General features: G+C 65.0%; 3 protein-coding genes across 3 annotated transcripts; all 3 read left to right on the top strand.

Annotated features, from left to right (window-relative positions):
* Positions 1 to 1,191: 1,191 nt before the first annotated feature.
* On the top strand, positions 1,192 to 3,027 carry LDBPK_020120 (hypothetical protein, conserved; the record flags this gene model as incomplete). Its single annotated transcript, XM_003857860.1, has 1 exon — positions 1,192 to 3,027. One exon carries the CDS (start codon positions 1,192 to 1,194, stop codon positions 3,025 to 3,027), a length of 1,836 nt encoding a protein of 611 aa, XP_003857908.1.
* A 907-nt stretch (positions 3,028 to 3,934) lies between these two features.
* On the top strand, positions 3,935 to 4,654 carry LDBPK_020110 (hypothetical protein, conserved; the record flags this gene model as incomplete). Its single annotated transcript, XM_003857859.1, has 1 exon — positions 3,935 to 4,654. One exon carries the CDS (start codon positions 3,935 to 3,937, stop codon positions 4,652 to 4,654), a length of 720 nt encoding a protein of 239 aa, XP_003857907.1.
* Positions 4,655 to 6,212: 1,558 nt separating this feature from the next.
* On the top strand, positions 6,213 to 20,930 carry LDBPK_020100 (phosphatidylinositol 3-kinase-like protein; the record flags this gene model as incomplete). Its single annotated transcript, XM_003857858.1, has 1 exon — positions 6,213 to 20,930. The coding sequence occupies one exon, from the start codon at positions 6,213 to 6,215 to the stop codon at positions 20,928 to 20,930; it is 14,718 nt and encodes a 4,905-aa protein (XP_003857906.1).
* Between the last annotated feature and the right edge of the window lie 799 nt (positions 20,931 to 21,729).

The following is a 21,729-nucleotide window of genomic DNA, read 5'->3' as shown; positions in this document are numbered from 1 at the left end:
CTTCCACGCACGGCCAGTTTTCCGTTCCGTAACGGCCTGGCGTGCTTGCAGTGCGTGCGTGTGTGTGTGTGTGTGGCTGTGGCTGTGTCCCTTGTACGCTGCGTGCCGCGCGATCGCGTGTTCGCCGAGGCGAGAGGGAGGTGATCGCCACCAACGGCGGTGGCCGTTGCTGTCCATCTGCACCGCTTTTCTTGCGCTTGCTGACCGAAGGCCACAGGGAGTCCTGCCGCCAGCCGTTTTTTTTGTGCTCACTGTCGTCGGCTTCGTCGAGCCCAGCCAGCCATACAGCCCTCCTCCTCCTTCTCCTCCGTCTTCTCGCTTACTCACGTCTAGCGCAAGATGGAGTTCCGCTGGGCGGCAGAAGGCAAAACGGAGGAACTACGGCAGTGGCTGCGCGAGCACCCAGAGCGGGTGAATGTGCCATCAAAAGACTCCAACATGACGCTGCTCTACACTTGTATCTCAAACAGCGACCGCACCGACTTGGCGTCTCTCCAAGCAGGGTGGTCCTGCTATCTCAGCACGGTTCGGATGCTGTGCGAGGAGTACAAGGCGGATGTGCTGGCCCCGAACGGCGGCACCTGCAACACAGCCCTCCACCTTGCTGCCTCGACCGGCGCGGTCGGCATTCTGCGCTACCTGGTCGAGGTGCTGCGCACACCCGTGGACTGCACCAACGCGTTCGGTGAGCGGCCGGTGCAGATGGCAGAGCGCCACGGGCAAACTGAGTGCGCCAGTATTTTGGCAGCTGCTGCCACCACGGCAACCTCAGCGCAGAGCCGAGAGCGAGCGGCGGAGCGTCCCATGCCGCTGCAACAGACACCGCCGGGTGGGCTGCACGACTCTGCCGCCGCCATCCTTGGAGGCGGGAGTGGGCGATTCCAGAAGGTGACGGTTTCGGACAGCGACGATGACGAGGCGTGGAGCAAAATCAGCAACGGTGGAGCGGCTGCGGCGCTCAGCCCAGGCGAATCGGGCCGCGAGCGGCCCACTGACGGCACCGGCCCGCTTTCGTTGTCCACACAGGCTATGCAGCGCGGCGACAGCAGCAACAGTGCCACAGCGCCCTTCACCCCCTTAGATGGCAGATCTGCCTCTTCAGTGGTCGGCGAAGCGCGACCGCCACCGTACAGTCGCAACCCCAACGAGGCAAGCGCCGGCAGCGCGCCAGGCAGCATCAGTGTACCACCCATGCGTGCCCCATCCGACTCCGCCGCTTTTTCAACGCTGCCGACGCCCGTGCGGCCGCGCAAAGAATACGACATCTCCAGCTCTCGCATCCTGGCCAACCCGGACCTGCAGGGATTTCGCTTCGCCTACGGTGACGGCTTCAAGTACATTCAGTGCAGCGACCACTACGAGATTCGAGGCATCCTGCCCTACACCTACCGCGGCACCGTGTACTACACCCCTGTGATTATTTCCGTCTACGCACCTACCTCAGCAACAGACTCGTCCGAGAACCCGACGAGCGGCGGTCCGGCCGGGGGCAGCGGCGCTGTCGATGCCGCTCTCAGCAACCCTGACAGGCCATTTCCGTTCATGGGGCCTGCAGGCGCACGCGCGTCGCAGGGGACATCGCCTGCACCCCACACGACGGCGAAGGCATACGTGTACTGCCGCTACCGTGCGTGCATCAACATACAGAACCTCAACGGCTTCGCTATTAGTCGCCGGGCCGAGTACATCGACCCGATCAGCGGCGCCATCATCCCGGCACCGGGGGATGACAAATACCAAACGCTGACCGCGTACGTCCGCAACGTGGTCGTGCGTAACTTCGAGGCGGTGCCGCCGCTCATTCTGCCGACAAGCAGCTACGCCTTCCCCGCACGACCCAACGTCAGCCAGCTGGGCAGCAGTGGCAGCGCTGACGTCTACCACCACCACCATTCTCACAACGCACCGGCGTTCATGAAGAACGCGCTGCCCAAGCGCTCTGCAGCCCACATCCGCTGTGCCGCTCTTCTCCGTGATCTGTCGCGATTTGGTGACGGACTCGCACGGTACGTTCCGTCGAAGCACCGCATCGTCGCCTACGTGCCCATCTTCAGCGAGCACAAGGCGGCGGTGCTCGCGATGCCACAGGAACGGCCTTACGCCACTACCGTTGGACAGAGCCCGCAACCTGCCGTCGCCAACGCTGCCTCTGCCGCTGCGACGACTTTCTCGCCGGAAAGCGCCGCTCCCGTCGCTGGAGGCAAGGCTGGGGTGACGCAGCAGGTGGCGGTAGAGGCGGTGGTGGAGCTGCAGGTGCGCGTGCTTATTCAGTTCTCCCCGACCCGTATCGGTGGCGCCGCGGGCGAGGGCGATGCTGCGAAGGACGGCGAGGCTTGCGTCTACGCCCAGCCGCCGCGCATTTACCTCGTCGATGCGGCTGCCAGCCCTTTGACGACCCTGCTCGACGGCGCGACGTCCGCCACCGCCGGTGCTGCTGGGGCACCCCCATTCTCGTCCGCGCCCTCATCCCTCACTGCGCAGTGCTTCGCCGGCATCATCAAGGACAGGGAGACGGGAGAGGTGTTCGCAGAGGTCCTCCGTCTCTCGCAAGATTCGTGGAACGCCAGCGGATCGGTGTACGACATTCTTGTGGAGCTGCAGCGTGCCCTAAGAGGCATACTGGAGTCTTTTGCGATGAGCTACATGGGCAGGAGCGCCGGTTCGCCGCCGGCGAGGCAGGAGCAGCCGTCTTCGGGCTCCCTCGATCGCATTGCCGGCGCGCCCCGCGGTGCGCCGGTGGTGACGTCGACACTGGATGGCTTCTTCGCGTCACCGATGACACAGACCCAGCTGAGCCTGAGCGGGGCGAGTGGCGATGTCAGCGGTGCCGCTCAGAGAAGCAGCTCCGGGTACTGCCTCTACTGCGCCCAGCCGCTGCATCCATCCCGCGTGCTGCTGCAGCCGTGCGGGCACGGCGGACTTTGTGGGTTGTGCGTGCAGCGGCTGCAGAGTCACTGCAGAGAGGAGGTATTCGCCTGCCCCGTGTGCCGCGGTGCCGTCCAGAATGTGCTGGAGGTCTTTCTATAAGAGGGGCTGTCACGTGTGATGTGGCGCCTCCCCTCGTCACGAGCTGTATTTTCTAACGCTCGCCGTGCTGTTCCAGGCCTCGGCCTCTCGGAGTGCTGCGCGCTTCGCGTTAGCGGGCATGCCAAGGCATTCGTCTCTCAGTCGGCGGCGATACCGATAGAGAAGAGGAGGGGCATGATCGTGCGTTGGTCTCTGCGCAGTTGTCTGTGTGGATGTTGACGTTGCCCACCCCGTTATTCTCTTCCTCTACGTTGATTCTCCCCGCTGGCCTTGCCGTCAATTGCTTGGCTTCGCTCTTGCGCGCTCACGAGCGCGGAAAAGCGTCCCAGTGGGCGAAGCGCACGCACACGCACACGCACAGCACCGCTTCGTCCTGTGCAGCCGACATGCCTTGCACTGCCCGCATCCGCGGATGCTTCGTGCTCGGTGCACGGCGCAATCCCTGATCAGCTTCTCTGCACAGTCTTCTTGGGGGAAGGGGTCTCCTTTCCCAGTGTGGCGTCCTGTGAAAACCGCCCACAGTTCACCTCGGTCGAGTTCGGCCTCGCTGTTGTCGTGAGATAGGCGAACACCTCTATCCTCACATCCGTCGTTACGTGCGTGCATGTGTGCGTGTGTCTGTGGCAGGAAGCGCGTGTGCTTCGGTTGAGAGCGCTGCTGAAAAAAAGAGTTCTATATAGATTCGCTCGTGATGAGCTTCCTCCCTCCTTGCATGCTGCGTTGCTCCGCCGCGTGACGACGGGTGCGCATGCCTTATTCATGACCGTCCCCCCTCCCACCTCTATGCGGCGTCTCCCCGTCTTCCGGCTCACCTTGTCTCTTGTCCTCTTGCATGCCCATGCCCACCACCCGCCGCATCCGCATACACCACTTACATCGACACTCGCAGAATTCATCGGCAGCGAGGATGACCTCGGGCCCGAACAGCGTCACCAACATCTACGACCCTATCGAGGTCGCTAGAGCGAATCCGTACTTCAAGCGGAACCACATGGGGCAGGTGACCTGCACGCTCTGCGGCATCTACTGCCCCGAGGAGAACAACTTTCTAAAGCACATCGCCGGCAAGACGCACGCGCTACAGCTACAGCGGCGCCAGCACAAGGAGCTGCGTCACCTTCGGCTGCAGGAAGAAGAGCGACTGAACACTGAGGCGGAAGAGCGGGCGCGTAAAGAGGAAGCGCTGCTGGCTCTGAGCGGCGGGCAGACGGGCAACGGCGCGGCAGGCGGTGCTGGCGCGCTGAGCTCTGCGGCCGCTGCTGCTGCGAATGCCCGTTTCGGTACCCCGCTGTATTCGTTCCGGACGGAGCACGACGAGGTGGCGTATCGCACTAAGGTCTGGATTGAGGTGATGTTCACGCAGGCCGAGGAGGGCACACGCCCGCTGCATCGCTGGCTGTCGGCGCGCGAGCAGCACGTTGAGAAGCCGGCGGATGACTACTTCGTGTATTTGCTGTTCGCTTGCGAGGGGTACGCCACGATCGCGTTAAAGTTTCCTGCCAAGGCGAATCGCTCACAGCCGCGGGACGTGCTGGAGGAGGCGGACGGGAGCACGTCGGAGGCGTACTGGTGCTCCTGGGACCCTCTCCAGAAGGTTTACACACTTTTCTTCGTACTCAGCCGTTAGCACGGCCTGTGGCGCGTATCGGGTGCTTCGCCAAGGGCACGCGCATACGCCCCCACCGGCCACAGTGCGGCTACCAGCCCCCTCCCCCTCCCCTGTCGGCGAAAGATGGGGTAATATCGGAGTTATGACCAAATACGCCGGCACCTACTTTTTTCCCGTCTCAGCTTCTCGTCGAGGCACGACAACACGAAGCCGTTTGATAGTCCCGCGTCTACGTGTGGGGAGGGCGGGCCCCTGCCGCGGCGATCGACTCTGGGTTGTGCTCGCTCACTACTACTATGGACGGATCCTACTCTCTCTTTCTCTCCATCCCTTACTCACCCCTCTCTTTTGATCGCCCGCTCAGCGAAGCGGACGAGGGCCCGAGAGACCCACGCACGCGCCTCTGCGGAGCGCTTCTCTGCGTCCCCTGCGCGCGCGATGGACGGCTGCGGTTGTGATCGCTTTCGCCTTCACGCCTGTGTGCGTCTCCGTGCGTTTGCGAAGTACCGATGCCGGAGACGAGTCAGTGAGGAGCCGTGAGTCGGAATCACAGGTAAGGGGCGAGGTCGGCGAGAGCCGACGCTCTCGCACGCGTGCAGCACGTGTCGCCATACACACCCACACACACCCTCCTCCTCCTCATGCGCCACGCCCTTGCCACTCTTTCCGGGCGCGCTTACATGAGGAAATAAACAAAAAAGGCTGCGACCGTTGGCTGTCGTCTTCCAGAGGTGTGCGTGTGTGCGGGGGGTGGGTGGGTGGGGTATGGGCGCTCCTGCAGGACGCCGCTCGATCCACCCAAAGGCTCTGTACCGCAGTCTTCGTCGTGATGAGGCGTCGTTGCATGCCGTCGGCCGACCGGTTTCGGCCACCCCGTGCCCCGCCCTGCAAACTGTAGAGCGCACATGCGCCTTGCCGAAGCGCTAGCAGCGCTCCAATGTAGGGTACCTCTGTCAAACTGCTCCTCCGCCGCACCTTTTCTCCGCCGCATCTCATCATGCACCGCTCGCGTGCTCCACACTTGTTGCATCAGCCAGCTCCATCGAGAGGAGAGACCGGGTCGACGAGAGCGAACCAAGAAACTGAATCGAAGCGGGACCACCCCAGTGACAGAGAACTCTATCGTGGCACGCCCCGAGGGTGTCAGCCGCTGCAGCGGAAAGGATAGCGGCCACACGTACAGCCACGCACAGACACACACAGACACACAGACACACATACATTTTCGACGCGTCTATCAACGCGGCACCCGTTCTTCCGCTTTTTCGCTCTCTGCGGCTTGTGTCGCAGACGAACGCGCCTTGCGCATCACAGATCACGTAGAAGAGCATGCGATAACAGACGGTCACTGACGCACTCACGGACGTACTCGAACACGGAAGCCAAGCGCAACGAACAAGACTTGACCGGCTCGGCCTTTTCTCTCCTCCGTGCTGAGAGGGGGCAACAGCGGCGAGTCCAGCGTCTTCCATTGCACACACCGCTTTCCATCGCACCTGGCAGCAACAGCAGCAACAGCAGCAACAGCAGCAGCAGCAGCAGCTCTTCCCCACGACCTGCTGAACCATCTGCGGAGATGGAGTCCTTTCTCGCCAACGTGGACAGCGCTCATCTCAAGGCGCGGCTGAACAAAATCATGGCGGATGTGAACGCTGTTACACCCGACGCGGCGGCCGCCGCCGTTTCCGCGAAAAGCAGCGAAGAGGCGGGCCAGTGCGTTCTCGAGTTCGTGAAATTTTTTGTGTCAGTGGCGGAGCAACACGGCACCACTCCACACGCCGTCCTCGGCCAACACGTCGTGTCCAATGTGCTCATCTTCGTGCTGGAGCGAATCGTAAAGCCGAACCTCATGACGTACTGCCGCGTTGCGGAGAAGCACGCTGCGATCGCCGTGGCTGCCTCTGGTGATACCACCAGTCCAGCGCGCTGCAGAGCGGCGAAACTCGGATCCGGAGCCGCCTCCGCGGCCACCGGACGCCGCGACGCACTGGAGGCGCGACGGCGGCGCCTGCGCAGGGATATAATTCGCCCCTTTGCCCAGCTCTTCCAGAGCCTGCACACCTCGCTCGCCGAAGAGGGCGAGCCGCTAATGACCTGGGCCACGGAGGGTGGCGGCAGAACACTGGGCGCAACTCGGAGAGCCGCTGCCTTGCGCTCAGGCGGAAGGCACGACGAGCTCCTGGGGAGCGCATCGCCCAGCTATGCGCCACCCGAATCTTCTTCGGCGTTCGGAGGCTCTCGAAGGGGCGAACAGCGCGCCGGCGAATGGAGAGGCCGGGACGACGTCTGGGGCACAGGCGACAGCGCCCACGAGGACGGGCTGCTGATCAGCGGCGCCAGTGACGCCTTGAGTCAGGCGCCGCTGCTGTGGAAGAGCGCGTCCCCGCTCAACATTCTGTGCAATCACATTCTCGAAGTGCTGGAAAGTCAGTGGCTTGTCGCCGCTGTTGGCGCTGACTACGCGGCGCTTCTCATCGAGGTGCTTCGGTGGTCCGGCTACGCTCGCCTGATCACGCCAACGTATCTGGTGCGCCTTTCAGAGTGTCTTGTCACGCTGATTCAACGCGTCTCCACGCTGGAGGAGGCTGACACCGACGTGCTGACGGTGGCCCCGAATCTTGTGGCTCAGGCGGTGGACGACGGGCGACTCTGGGTGGCTGCCCCATGCGCTGACGACGCGTGTTTGTACGCACAGGTGCTCATGCGACTCTGCGCACTGCCACAGATCACCACAGCCTACCCGCCATCGTCATCCACGGCGACCGATGCTGGCATGCATGGCGGTGGCGGTGCCGCAGCGGCACTGGCGTTCGTGCGGCGTGTGATCGAGGTGGTGAAGGCACGACATCGCGCCCCGACACCGGACTTGCGGCTCGAGGCCTACTGCATCGCGGCGCTTCGGCGGCTTTGCCAGCGATTTCGCTACGACCACCCCATCGCCGCCCGCGCGCCGGTCGAGGTGGTAAAACTTCTGTGTGACTTCTTCTTCCTGCTCCACCACACGCCCCGCCACGATGTGTGGCGGCTAGAGACGATGCAGTTCTTGACGGTGGTGCTGTCCGTCGCACTCTCTGACGTTGTGGGCGAGGAGCTGTGGCAGGACTTGCACGCGCACAGCCGCCGCGCCGCAGCTGATGCGGACGCTGAGGCGGCGATGGTGTCACCGGACGCACGCGAGATGGTTCATAAAGCGAAGAGTAGCGAAAGAGTCGGCCTCGTCGGGCGACGAGGTACAACGGGCGCTGCAACGGCGGCGAACCTGCTGCTGCAGCCGCCGACGAGGCACCTCGTCGTTCTCATTCACCAGTCCGTGTTTCCGACGATGCAGCTCATCTTTACACAGCACCGGCACGAGTACAGCTTCACCTCTCGCCGCGAACTCTTCAGCTTCCCGTGCTCGCCACTGCAGGAAGTGTTCGACTTTGGCGCCGTGGCGCTTTACGTAACGTCCATTACACACGGCGCCTACTGCCGGTGGAAGGCTGCCCAGGCGAATCGTTGTGGCGGCAGCGGCACCACGCGCTGTGGCACGGTGGCCGATCAGGAGAAGGAGGGGGCAGAAGATGACGAGGACGAAGAGCAGATGCGGCGCCACGGCGCCGGAACTGAGGCGAGGCGCGCGTGCAAGCGTCTTCGAGACATCGAGCCAGGCTACGGTGACGTGGTAGATGGAGTGGCAAGGGACAAGGCTGCTGACGCGTCGGGCGCCGCACGGACTCCACCACCGGCGAGCCCCCATCCTGCGCAGCTCCTTGCTGACACGCTGCAAGAGGAGTTTTTCATGCCCGCCGGGCCGCTGGAAAGCAGCGCCACCGCCGGTAGGGCTGCCACTGCCGGGCACGATGACCAGCAGCGCCCTCTGCAATCTGCAGCCACTCTGACTCGACGGCGAGCCGGCGGCGCCCCACTCGTGCTCCGCATCGGCACGTCGAGCATCCGCACCAGCAGCGCCGCCGTACAGGACGTCGTGTCCGACACTGCGCTTTTTCTGCTGCATCTCTTTGCCCAGCCGTGCGCAACGCTGCGGGTGCCCGAGACCGTCGCCGACCGCCTTGTCGAGGATGTACTCCTTCCACTGTGCGGCCACTTTGGGCTTCGGCTGGGGCAGCTGCTCCTTGCGGCTGTGAAGGCGGTGATTCCGCGCTGCAGTCTTGCGACGCAGCAGTACGCCTTCGCGGTGGTGGCGCAGCGCACTCTGCCGGCTGTGCCGCCGGCGTTAGCGCGCTGGGCGGGCTGTCTGGACAGCGTCAGCAGCAGTCGTGTTCCTGTCGCCAGAAATGACGAGGACGTGCTAGCTCCGCCAGAGCCGGTCTATCATGTGCTGGTCGTCTTGCTGGAACAGCATCTGCACCGCCGGCACGAGTTGGGGTTATCGACAGTAACACCAGATGATCCCCCGAGGAACGGCCAATCAGCGGGCGCCGCTGGCAGGGGACAGCCGGATGTGTCGTCTGGACGTCTGCTCAGCGGCTTTCTGCTTTCCTGGGGTGACCACCACCGCGCTCTCATCCAGCGCGGCGTGGCGCGACTGCACGCGTTTGAGCAGGACATGCGTCGCGTGTGCGAGAGTGCAGGGGCGACAGCAGTGCCCGCCGGCGTGGGCGGCGCCCACGACGCGCCTCTCCCGCTGCTTGCCGCCTCGCTGGCACTGTTGCTCACCCGCTTCGCCACGCTGGTGCAGTGCACGCGGCTGTGGGAGATGACGCTCTGCCCCTCCACCGCCATGCCGGTGGACCCTGGGACGACGGAAGCGGAGCCGCAGCGGTGCCGCGTCGTGCACGACGACCACACGTGGGGCCTCAGCGACGGTCCCGCGGAAGACGTCGGCCTCAGCTTCTTGTGCCACGTCGCCGCCAACGCCACGCTCTTCCTTGGGTCTGTGCCGGTCCTTACACGTGCATCGGACGGCGGCAGCCACACCGGCGACGTCGCCGGTGGCGGAGTACGCGCTGCCAGGCAGGCAAGTGGAATCGGCACTGATGCCCTGACGGCCACGAGCGCCTCCCTAGAAACGAGGAACGCGCTGACTGGTGCCGATGCGGTGGCGCTCTTCTCTGCTGCTCAGTTTACAGCGTGGCTGGACTTAGCGGAGACCTACGCGTGCGTCGCACTGCGGATGTGTCTCGCGCGCCAGCAGGTGGCGGAGCAGACGGAGATGGCGACATCACTGCGACTTGGCCAAGGGCCAGCACTGGGTGGCGTGCCCTCTCTCTCCACGTCATCGGGGGCCATGACGCCTCACCTGCGAGGACCCCTTCGCCGTGAGGTGGGGGCGTATGTCGAACACGTGTGCACGCTGCTCGATGCGGCGGTGACGTCACCGTCGTCACAGGTGCCGGGAGTGCTGCGTGACGCAGCTGAAGCGCACTGGATGCTTCGGCTGCCGCTGCGGAAGGGAACGGACCGCACTGATGTGCAAGACGGCAGTGCCGCTGCGGAGGAGGGGGCGGCGATGGGCGAGGATGCGAAGGCAGACACGGACGCGGCTGCGCTCGGAACAGGGGTGTCACCGCTCCAGATGACAGTGCCTCGCCGAGCAGCGCTACAGGCGTTTCAGGCCATGTTGACCTCAAGTGCACAGGCGTCTGTCGCATGGCTTATGAGGCGCGCCCAGCTGAGGCACACGCTTGCAGCGTTGGCGCCTGCCGCGGTATCAAGGCGGGCGGGCAACCGCAGAGGAGGCGGCGGCCCACCCGATACTCACACCGCTGTGCGGCCGGACTTGGATGCGTCGGCGATGGCACTTGCATTGAGTGTGCAGTGCGTGCAACTTCTGCATCTTCTGCTGCGGTGGCGCCGCGCTGCACTGTGGTCAACACCGGAGGAAAGCGCGCACGCGCGTGACGGCGTCCATGCCGCTGGAGAACGCGGCGCTGTCACTCCAGGGGTGGCGAAGGACGCGCCATTTTTGCGCTCAGCAGCGGATGGCACACATGCCAGCGCAGCGAGCGAGCGTGCCGAGGGCGCCGCCGCTGATTTCGACGTGGGCGAAGAGGCATCGGCCGCTTGCGAAGATCTGCGCTTGCTGCGTTCCTCTCCCGATCTCTACGCGGCTCCTCTCTCTCTGCTGGAGCGCTTCTCGGCCGCTGGCGGCGGCCGCCTCTACTACGCAGTGTTGTGGCTGTGCCATCACATCGCGGCAGAGCTCGACCACGCACACGCCGTCGGCGCGTTCTTTCCGCTGTGGACGGCTCTGCATGTCTTGTTTCGCGATGTCGGCACGGTACTGCTAGACCCGGCCTTCGCCTGCGCCGATCCTCGGCACACGATTGCGCGCTTTACCGCCGCGCTGACCGCGCGGATCTTCGAGGATGGCGTGCGCGGGCTCAGCCGGTGGCGCCCCTCTAATCCGACATCTCGGGAGGTGACGCACATTATGGCGGTATCGCTGCACATGTCGGTGGACACGCTGCGCACGGTGCTGTGGGCCGCCTCGCGCACACGCATCGATGCCTACCTGGCCGAGCCGCTCGCAGATACCTCTGCGATTTGCCGCACCATTGTGACCATGCTGCGCGATCAGCACCTCCTTGATACGGCTGGTGCAGACTCGTGCCTGACTGGCGACGCTGCTCGAGGGAGCGGCGAAAGCGACGCAGCAGCCGTGGGCGACATCCTCTTACCGAGCCATCACCGACTCCTCGAAAGACTTCCTTTTCTGCCGACGATACTGCTGGCCCTCCCACCTCTTCTGCGCCTCTTGGCACTCATCGGCTGCTTGCCGCCACCGCCCGCTGATTCGGACACCGGCGCCGCTGGTGGGTTCCAATGCTGCCGAGCCGTGGTACAAGTTCTGCAGGCGCTCTTTGTGCGCTACCGCTATCAGCTGGGACCAGGTCTATGCAGCGGCCTCCTCTGCGGTACCGTCGCTGACATCAGGTGGCTGGACTTCCGCAGGCATCCTGCAACCTTGCGGGACGCTGGTGAGCGGGACTCGCAGGGATGCAGCGATGCCGCCGCGTTCCTCTACGCGCACGAGGGGCGCCTCTTGGAGCTGTGGACGGCTCAGCTGACGGACCACAGTCGCGTGGACATGCCAGTGTGCACTCCTGCGTGGCAGTGCGCGCTTCTCCAGGCGGCCTTCGCGGTGCTACCGCGCTGCGAGCCGGCTGTTGCCGAAGTGCTTGGGCGCTTTTCTTTCGAGTTCCTCGCCGAGAAGTCGCCGTATGAGGTGCGCCACCACGCGGCGCTGCAGGTGGGCACGTTGTTCCGCACTTTCTCTGCACGGCGCACGCAGGTGCTCCACACCCTCCTCACGAAGGCGCGAGAAGGCATGCTCTCCCCTACCGAAACGCTGTGCTCGACGAGCCTGCTTGCCTTGTCGGAAGCGGTGCGGGCGGCACCGGAGCTGCTGGTGGACGTGCTGTACACCCTCCTCGAGTGCTGGGCAACCCGCGGCTTTAGGCACCATCGACTTGTGGTGGCGTGTCTTGAGCGGATGTCGGCGTCGGTGCTGGAGGGCGCCCGCTTGACGGCACCCGCCGGTGGCGCATCGCTGCCACGCTCGCTACCGTACACCCACCTGTGCCGCATGCATGCCCGACCCCTTCTCTTCAAGTGGCTGTGCGAGTACCGTCATCCTCATGCGGCGCTGCCGGTGGAGTGCTTTGGCTACCCGACGCAGACCGCGTTCGTCGTGCAGCACCTTGACGTGCTGTCGCCGCTGGCGCTGCTGCTTCTGACGGAAGCTACGGAGGAGCAGTGGTCCCTCGTCGCCACGCGCGGCGGCGGGGGCCGATGCGACGGCGCCTCAGCAGAGGGCAGCCTCTACGAGAGATTGGTTTCCGCATACGCTGATACCCTCGTGGCGAAGGCCGCGGAAGAAAGCGAACATGCGGCGGAGGCGTTGGGTGCAGCGAGACGGCGTCGCCGAACGGAGGCAAGTGGCAGTGACGCGACCGCTAAGCAGGACGAGGCCACCGAGGCCGAATCGCAGACGGATGCCACTGCCGTGTCTGACGCGGGCGCTCTCCATCGCCTCGCTCCTCTGTGCATGCTGCTGGCCTACTTTCCAGGCATCGTGACGCAGCTCCTCGTCTTCGCGTCTCACGCGCCGGTGTCGCCCTTTGCTGGCGACGCCGGAGGTCTCGCCGATCTTGGAAAGGCAAGGAACTCCCGCGAGTTTGCCGACTGGCCCCGCCGTATGGGGCACGCGGACGCTGCGGTCGAGCATCGCGGCAGTGGCGGAGGCCACTCAAGTCGTGCAAGCGCATCCGACATGACGCCAACGTGGGCCTCAGTAGCACAGCGGTGCCTCTACTGGCTCGAGGCGCAGCTCAACACGGCTGAGGCGACGATGTTGGCGCAAGGCGTTCGCCTGGTCCTCACCGGCCGCCGACACGTGAGCGGCGAGTTGCCGCAGCCAACGTTCAGCGCCGCCGCGGCTCGGGCGGTTCTGTGCCACCCCGCAACTGCGTCCAGCGCCGCGGAAGTGCTGCTCTACTACCTACAGCATCGAAGTGCGTGGCCGCACAAGCGGCGCGCGTTCGACGTGGTGCTTGCCGCGCAGGCGGACGCCGTGATGGAGGCCTTGATAGTGCTTCACCGCACCACTTCCGAGGTAGGAGCGCCCGTCTACGGAACCCCCGAGCAGCTGCAGCGGGCCCTCTCCTGGGTGGCCGAGAAGATTACTTCCGTGCCGCTGCCAATGCCTGGTCTACGCGATCCAAGGACGCGGCATGCGAGCTCGGCCGAGGGCCGTGGCTCAGCGACTGCTGAAGTGGAGACAACGCAGGGGCTCGTGCCTCGCTGCACTTCAAGTGATCTAGCACACTGGGAGGCGTATTGCCTCGCCCTGCTCGTGCCCCCTGCAGCAGCGCCAAACTGTGAGCTCCACTCGCCAGTCACTGACATGCCGAGTGCCAGGCAATCTGTCGATGCTGCAGCCCTCACGGACGACGTCATGACAAGGTTCTTGCTGCAAGGCAACAGCACCTACCTCTACGCGCTCCTGCACGCGGTATACCGCAGCAGTGCTGCACTGCCGTCTCTGGAGCTGCAGTTCCGCGCGCTTCAGCAGTTATCGTTGCTGACGCACATCGCCACCTGCTGGTGCTCTGCTCGTGTCCTCACGGAGCCGCATGCACTTCGGCTGGTGCTCTCACACCTTCTTCATTGGCTGCGACGCTCCCCTGCGGCGGCGGTGCGGCGACTTGTCTGCGACGCGCTGCTGCATGTCTGGCAGGTTGCTAGAGCCGGCCGCGGTAACGCCCCGCGCCACAGAGGCTGGGGGACCACTCCAGCTACCCAGCGGCGCCACTGCCGACTTATGGTGGCGCGCAGCCTGGCACCATTGACGGCAGTGTCGCCGCTAATCTCCTCGACGTGGGCGGCGCTGTGCCGCATCGACCCGGACCTGAGGCGATCGGCTTGGCAGCAACGGGTTCTTGCCTACCTTGCTGACACAGAGAGCAGGCGTGCGACACGGATAGGTGCGGAGACAGCTGCGGAAGGTAAGGAACGGGTGCTTGCGCGTGGCGCCATCAGCATCGATGAGCCCACGGACGACGAGGCGGAGAGAGATGAGGAAGGTGCGGCGAGCGATGGAGCGCCTGGAGCGTCTGCCGGTGCCGGCGCCGCCGAATCCGAAGCCGTCTCCGGCGGCTGCTCCCTTCCGCTCGATGGGGAGCAGTGGACGTGGTCCATGTACGAGGCTCAACGATCCGCGTGTTTGGCACCGCTATCCAACCCGCGTGCACGCGGGCACCTCTTGGGACTCCAACGGCTTCTTCGATACGTCTCGGGGCACGACGAGGAGGACAGCGACGAGGCGCTCGAGGGCGTCCCCGGCACCGTGGAGGAACACGGAAGCAACGCCGACATGGACGAGCTCGTGCCACCGGAGAGTTGTGCTGTTTCCATGCAGCTTATAGTCGAGCACACGAGCGCCGCACCTCTTCCCTCTGCTCCGCTGCTCCAGGACATCACCGTGGCTGTGGACTCCGCTCAGGCGCTACTCGTGCGGTGTCTTCATGTCGCGTCCGTGTGCCTTCGCGCAGGCCATGCACCGCCGGTCGCGGCAGGGCCTACGGCACACCGTCGCTCTCGCGTGCGAACGGGCGGCTCGCTTCGACCGGCGGAGTTGTCAGCGCTTGACGTGCGTGCTGTCCTGCTGGACACCATTCAGCACCTCTATCGCCTGTGCCACTGCAACATGGCGGCCCTCCCAACGGAATACGCGGACGCAGCAGACCAATTTCGACCTCTTTTACCGGGGTATGTAGCCGGCGAGGACGTGCACGGTGTCCATACGACACGCCTGCAGATGCTGTCCGCGGACTCGGCAGATGAGCAGCTGCTCGCCGCCTTTCGACTACTTCGCGCGCTCGCGCTCTGCGTCGTGTTGAGCGGAGAGGCAGCCACGCTTCCTCACTGCGCGGCGGCCGTATCAAGCGCCCCATCAGGAATGGGGTCTGGATCGGAATGGCTGCGACATGAAGCGCAACGCAGCGGCTCGTCCGCCAGCACGCTCCTTGCGGCGAGCGAGTCGGCGCTAACAGACGACGGCTTGCCAAGCAACCAAACTGCGGAAGGGATCGTTGCGGGAATGCTCGCGCAAGCGTACGCGCATCAGCTGCGCACGCTCGAGCAACTCGTCTGGTGCGGTGATGCAGACGCCTCGGAGCTGGGCATGTGCGCGCTGCGTGCGTGGGTGCTGTGCATCGCGTCGGGCCCGGACGGGGCGGACGGGGCGGAGCCGCCGAGGCCGGCAGAGCCGCCGTCGTGCTTTGACGAGGCCGTTGCACAGCTCGTGGCGAGCGCGTGGCGGCAGCAGCTCACCGGGCCATCCGCCGCCGCCGCCGCCGGCGAGCTTGTCGGGGCGAGTGGCGGTGACCAGATGCCGTCTCCGAAAGCACGCGTGTGCTACTGCCTTCAACGGCGTCTTTCGTGGGTGACGCGTAGCGGCAGCTGCGGCTCACGGTCATGTCGACAGCGTGCCACCTTCGGCACGCGAGGCGCCGCCGCCGACACCCATCTCAGGAGCCCGTCTGTGTGGGCACCGCTACGGCAGTGTCCACCGAACCAGCGCGCGTTTCTCTGCCGCTTCGTGCTGGCCGCTGCCAATACCTACGGTATGCTGAAGAAGAGTCTACTGTGGGCCGCACTGGTGCCTCTGCTGATGGCGGAGTTGAGGACTGCTGAGGGCCCTACAGCGGTGCCAACATCATCGGCTGGATCACCTGCCTGCGACCTTGATGGCGTGCACGCGGCATGCGACAGCGCAGGCAGCGATGTGCGCATTGCGGAGCAGCTGCTTCTCCCTGTGCTGCTGCATGCACTGTGCCTGCGCGAGAGCGAAGGGCAGCGCGTAGTGCGACAGGAGTGGAGTAGACAGCTGGATCGGTACGTCTTTCAGCAGGCGGAGCGCTGCGCGCACACTGCACGTCTTTTTCTCCATGTCCTTGAGCAGTGCCATGCGGTCCTGCTTCGGTCCACGCGCCAGCGCGGCCTCAAGGGAGCAACGGCGGCGTCGGCTGGCCGCGCCAAAGCGACCTCGTCTTTCTCTGCAGCAGCAGCAGCTGCTGCAGGCGACGGCGCACGGGCCGAGGTGGCTCCATGGCCATCGATCCTCGGTTCTGTGCCATCCTTGCAGGACATGGGCGAGTGCTACTGGCTCAGCGACATCCCCGCCGCGCGCCTTGCTCGTGCCGCGGTGCGAGTAGGCGAGCCGCACCTCGCCCTCCTGTTCTCCCAACTCAGCGGCGAGTCGCTTTACGGGCCACGCACAGGCGCTGCGGCGCTCTGCGGGGAGTCGGAAACGACGCTGTCGGCTGTGATGCTTCGCGATGGTGCCGGCGCCGGAGAAGCGGTGCTAGCCATGTCAAGCACACCCTACTCGATACTGTTTCCGTTTGCCAGGCCGGGCGACTACCCCTCCGCCGCATCCGTGACGCACACAGTCGGTGCTGGCGCAACCCGCAGCGGTGGCCGCGCCCGCGACCGCCACGACGCTGTACGGCGGCAGACTCGGTCGTTTGCGGAGGACATCTTCGACTTGTACGCGTCGGTGCAGGGACAGTTGGAGCTGGATGATGTCGTGGGGGTGTCGCTCATGATGCGGCTGCAGTCCGTCACGAGCGCTCAACCGCACGGCGACGGTGCGAAGTGGTGTTCCTGGGTGGGCAGCGGATCTGCCCTCAGCGCGAGCCTCCTCGGCTCGGCACGTGGCCGGTCCAGTGGTCGTGCCATTCGCCGAGTCGCGGGATACCGCGAAAGTGGCGTCACGCCCACAACGTCGGTCGCCAGCGGGGCGGACGACAGTCTAGCTGCTGCACCTTCCGCCACGGCTGCCTGGCTGGACGAGATGCGCCTCTTGGAGGAGAGCGAGACCCATCATGCCAGCGGCAGGCTGTGGGGCAGTGACGTGCCACGTGCTAGTGCGGCGGCTGATAGCGGACTCGGCGGTGCAACTGTCGAAGTTGCAAGACCCAGTGTCGCGCTGACGGGTGAGGTGCAGGAGCGGCGGCCCGACCCATGGGCCGCACACTTACAGCGTGCGGCGCTTCTCCTCCAGCACGGCTTCCCCTCCACGGCGTTGGACGTTTTATTGAGTCTGCAACCGGCCGAGCGGCGATGGGAAGCCGCGGTGCGGCATCGCAGCGACAGTGGCGCTGCGGAACGCGGCGTCGCGGACGACTCCGTATGTGCTTGCAGTGCCCCAGGGCGCGCGGCCGGCAGGGGCACAACGGAACTGGGGCCGGAGGTGTTCTTGACAGGTGCAGCCGGCGAAGCGATCGACGCTGCTGCTGGCAACACCGATATGTTGTCGTCGTGGACGCCCGCACACGAGGCATCGCTACAGGCCTTGCTCGCTGAGGCCGCCTGGAAGTGCGGGCGGTGGTCCTGTGGCGGTGGCGTCGCTGGCGACTGCCCCGGAAGCTGTTCATCCGAGTGCGTGCCCCGCGCAGTACTAGACCGCCTTTCGCTACGCGGGAACACGGCGACACCAGAATCCTGTGGCGCGTCGTTGATGCCCGCGTCAGCGGGGAGGTTTTACGTTCACCTTCTCAGCGCTTTTATTACTCTCACAAATGGGCAGCCGCTGCTGAGCATGCAGCACGTGCGCCGCGCCGAGTCGGCCCTTCGTCAGCAACTGTCTCCTACTACCTTCGTGACGACCGTCATGGCGGCAGAGGCGCTCCATGAAGTGCGTGACTGCGCGGCGCGCTTCTTAGCAGCCGATGCAGCCGCGAGGAAGGGCAAAGCAGGGAAACCATCGCGCGGCCGCGGTGCCGCGCCGAAGTGGAAGCAAGGCGACCGAGTAGTCGAGCTGCCCACGTGGCTTCGGAGCCTGCGTGGCGACTCGGTAGCGCGAGGATCAGGCTTGGACGCTGCCGAGTTGCCGACTGCGCGGGTGCCGAGCACTGTCGACTACGCCTCCAGGGAGCTGCTCGACTCCGTACGCCATGCGCTGTGCCAGGTCTACGGCGACCGCGAAGGCTGGTACCGATTTGTGCTCGGGGCGACAGAGCAGGCGCTGCTGAATCGAGATGCGGCCGCGGCGCACCGTTGGCTGCGTGACTGGAAAGAGCAGCACGCGGAAGGCACGGGCGGCGAAGGTGAGCAGGCATCGCCGTCGCCGGCGATCGTTGGTACTGTCGCGGCAGAGGTGCGAGAACGCGCGCGACAACTGGACCTGGTACTCCGCACGGCACAGGTTGCCTACGGCCTCGGCAGATGGCAGGAGGCCCTAGCGCTTCTTCAGCCGGCCGCCGCGGCGGCACGCGGGGAGGCAAGCCTCGCCCACTGTAATGTCGCCCCACCGCGTACCGCACCTTGGCATGCCCCACAGGAGCCGCGTGTGATCCAGCAGCTGATGGTGTGGCACGGGGAACTCCGGCTGCTGCCGCCCTCGCAGCTTGTACGTGATCCGTTTCTCTCGCGCGCGGCGGCTTCTGACAGCAGCGGCGCCTGCAGCTTCCTGTTAGCGCGTCTGTGCCACACACTCGCCGACGACATCGCTGCGCGATTGACAAGCCACGAGCATCAGCAGCTCTGCGAGAGCGTGGAGGAGTCGAAGCGGCTCAAGGAGGACCTGGAAGCGCAGCTGGAGGCGGCGACGCGGCCGAGCACGGGACGGGCTGCCGCACCACTTCACCGCCCGCCCGGTGTGGCGGAGCTCGATGCGACGACGGGAGCCACGACTACGGCGGTGCTGCCCGCACTGGTGAACATTGCTGGCGTGGCACCTCTGAGAGAAGCGCGCGGTCGCTCTGCCGTCGCTGATGCGGCAGCGGGAGTGGCTGCTGGGGCCGCGCCAACCGTGATCCTCAGCGAAGACCAACTGCGCGTCATACGGCGACGTATTCGTGAGCTTGCTGGCGACATCAAGCGCCTTGAAGACGAGTGGCAGAGTGAGAAGTCCAATTTTGGGCTGTACCGCCGCAGCGCCATCAACGCCTACTCGCGTTTTCTGCAGTTTAACCAAGTGGCGCAGCAGGGCGCAGCTCGCGGCGTCACCGAGCGCACCCATCGAGGCGCGGCCGCTCTGTCGGAGGTGAAGTGCCTGCCAGTGGACCACGAGGAAGACGTTTTGCATGCCGTCTTCGGGTTTGTGGAGCTCTGGGTGAACGCCGCCGACATGGAGCAGGGCGGCGGCGAGGTACTGAGCAAAGTACTCGACAAGGCCGTCGAGCGAATTCCGACGGCCGTCTTTGTGCCGCTGGCGGGGCAGCTGACGGCGCAGTTAGGTGGCCAGCACGAGGGCGAGCGGCTGGCTTTCCTTGTTGCCCGGCTCGCACGGGACTACCCGATGCACGTTGTGTGGCCGCTGCTAGCCCTCTACCACGGCCACACGTTCGCCAAATCGCGAGATGTCAACACGCTGCACAACGTGGACGAGGCGAAGATCACGGCGGCGCGTCAGCTCCTCGCCGGACTGGCCTCCGCACAGAGCACCGCGAACGCTTCAAGTCGCGCTGGCCACAGCGCCTCGACCGCCGCACTACTGTCGACCCAGATCCGGCATGCGCAGCTGCTGAGCTCGGCATACCTGGAGCTTGCGTTTGACCGCAGTGCCGCCACGGCGCAGGTGGGGAAGCGCCACGCGATTTGCAAAGACTTCATGCTGATCAAGGACGCGTGTAATCTTGCCATCCCCCCGCCCAGCTCCGTGGATCCCTTCGTTACACCGGCCGTCGCTGGAGGGGACGCGCTCGCGGTGCCGCATGTGATGCGGTACCGCAACTACTTCACGACGCCTGGTGGTGTGAACGTGCCAAAGGTGCTGCAGTGCGAGCTGAGCGATGGCACGGTCGTCCGGCAGCTGCTAAAGGCTGGCGACGACCTGAGGCAGGACGCGCTCATTGAGCAGGTGTTTGCCACCGCGAATCGTCTGTTTCGTCGACGCTCCGCGACGCGGCCGCTGCAGATTCGCACCTTCACGATTGTGCCGCTGGCTCCGACGGCCGGCATCCTGCAGTGGGTGGAACACACCATCCCACTCGGCGAGTACCTGACGGGCCGCTATACCGGCAAGGAGGAAATGCCCGGCGCTCATGAGCGGTACTTCCCGGGCGAGCCGAACACGCGGGAGTGCCGAATCCAGCTGCAGAACGCGCCGCATAGCCGCAAATGCCAGGTGCTCTTGAGCCTGTACGCGCAGTTCACACCTGCCCTGCACTACTTTTTCTTGGAGGAGTACCTGTCCGCCCAGGTGTGGGTGGATCGGCAGCAAACCTTCACCCGCAGCGTTGCAGCGTCGAGCATCGTCGGCTACACTGTCGGGCTGGGCGATCGGCACATCAACAACATACTCCTGCACAAGGGAACGGCGGAAGTGGTGCACATTGATCTCGGCATCGCCTTCGATCAAAACAAGCTGCTGCCTGTACCGGAGCTTGTTCCGTTTCGGCTCACACGCAACATGATCGATGGCCTCGGTGTGCGTGGCACGGAGGGAAGCCTGCGCCCGTGTGCGGAGGCAGCGATGCACTTGCTGCGCGGCAAGCGCGAGCTGATTCGCACGATATTGAGCTCCATCATGCACGATCCCTTGGCGCGCTGGGCCATCGGCTCGCCAACGCACGCGAATCACATAATGGGCGCCGACACCGGCGTCACCGGCGCTGGTGCCGTGCCGCAGGAGAGTAACACACGGCAGCCTGCGCCGGTGCGCACGCACGGCAGCAGCGCCGACGCCGCCCGCACACTTGCCCGCATCGACGCGAAGCTGCGCGGCTACGACGGTGGCGACATGCTTAGCGTGCCAACGCACGTGCGCAAGCTGATGGAGGATGCGCAGCGGGTGGAAAGCTTGGCCGTGATGTTTCCGGGCTGGTCGCAGTGGGTGTAGGATGGAGCGGGATGGATAAGGCGGTGGCGGACTTTGAAAGGAAGGTGCCGGGTGCCGGTCGCACGGGACTTGGGACACGCCCTTCTCTCCGTCTTCGTCGCTGTGGTGACGTGCGTTTCTCTGTTTTGCGGTGATCGAGTGCACGAGCGGGCGAGCGCCTCTGTGGCGGTCTGGGAGAGCGCTATGCTTTACAGAGTTGTCCGTGTAGAGCTTGTCTGCGGGGAAGGGGGGAAGGTAGTGCCTCTCGCTCTCTCGCTGGTGGTGGTGGTGGTGAAAGCCCCGCTGCGTTGATGTGCCGCACGAGCTTTACGGAATCTGAAGGAACAAGGAAAAGAGGACGCTTAAAGGCTCTTCAGCCAGTCTGCTTTTGTGCCTTCACGAGAAAGAAACGAAATCTGGCACACGGTACCCGTTGAGTGAGTGCTGCGGCGTTCCCTTAGCGCAGAATACTTGCACACTGCGTTGAGACTGGGGGCCTGCCGTGTGTCGGGCGCTCTGCCCCCTTTCCCCCCTTCATCTGCACGATACATGCTGTGCCCGCCTTCGAGCGCTCTATCCGCTCATCCCAATGCTGCCGCATCATCTCAGGCGTGGCCATGCCTTAGCGTCGCCTGCGCGCGCGCGTGTGTGGGCGTCCATCTTGTCTTTTTTTTTATTATTTGCCCTCCCTCCCTCCCTCTTGTTTCCATCGACCGTTTTCTCCACCTTGTGCCCAACCTCCCCATCGCCCTGGCTGGCAGCGTCACAGAAACCAATCCGGCGAAGGAGAACCAAGCACGTGGCACTCTTCTCCGTGCAA

The sequence above is a fragment of the Leishmania donovani genome, chromosome 2 (genome assembly GCF_000227135.1).
Source record: "Leishmania donovani BPK282A1 complete genome, chromosome 2".
NCBI classification, from domain to species: Eukaryota; Euglenozoa; class Kinetoplastea; order Trypanosomatida; family Trypanosomatidae; genus Leishmania; species Leishmania donovani.
This window is presented reverse-complemented; position numbering and strand designations above follow the sequence as displayed.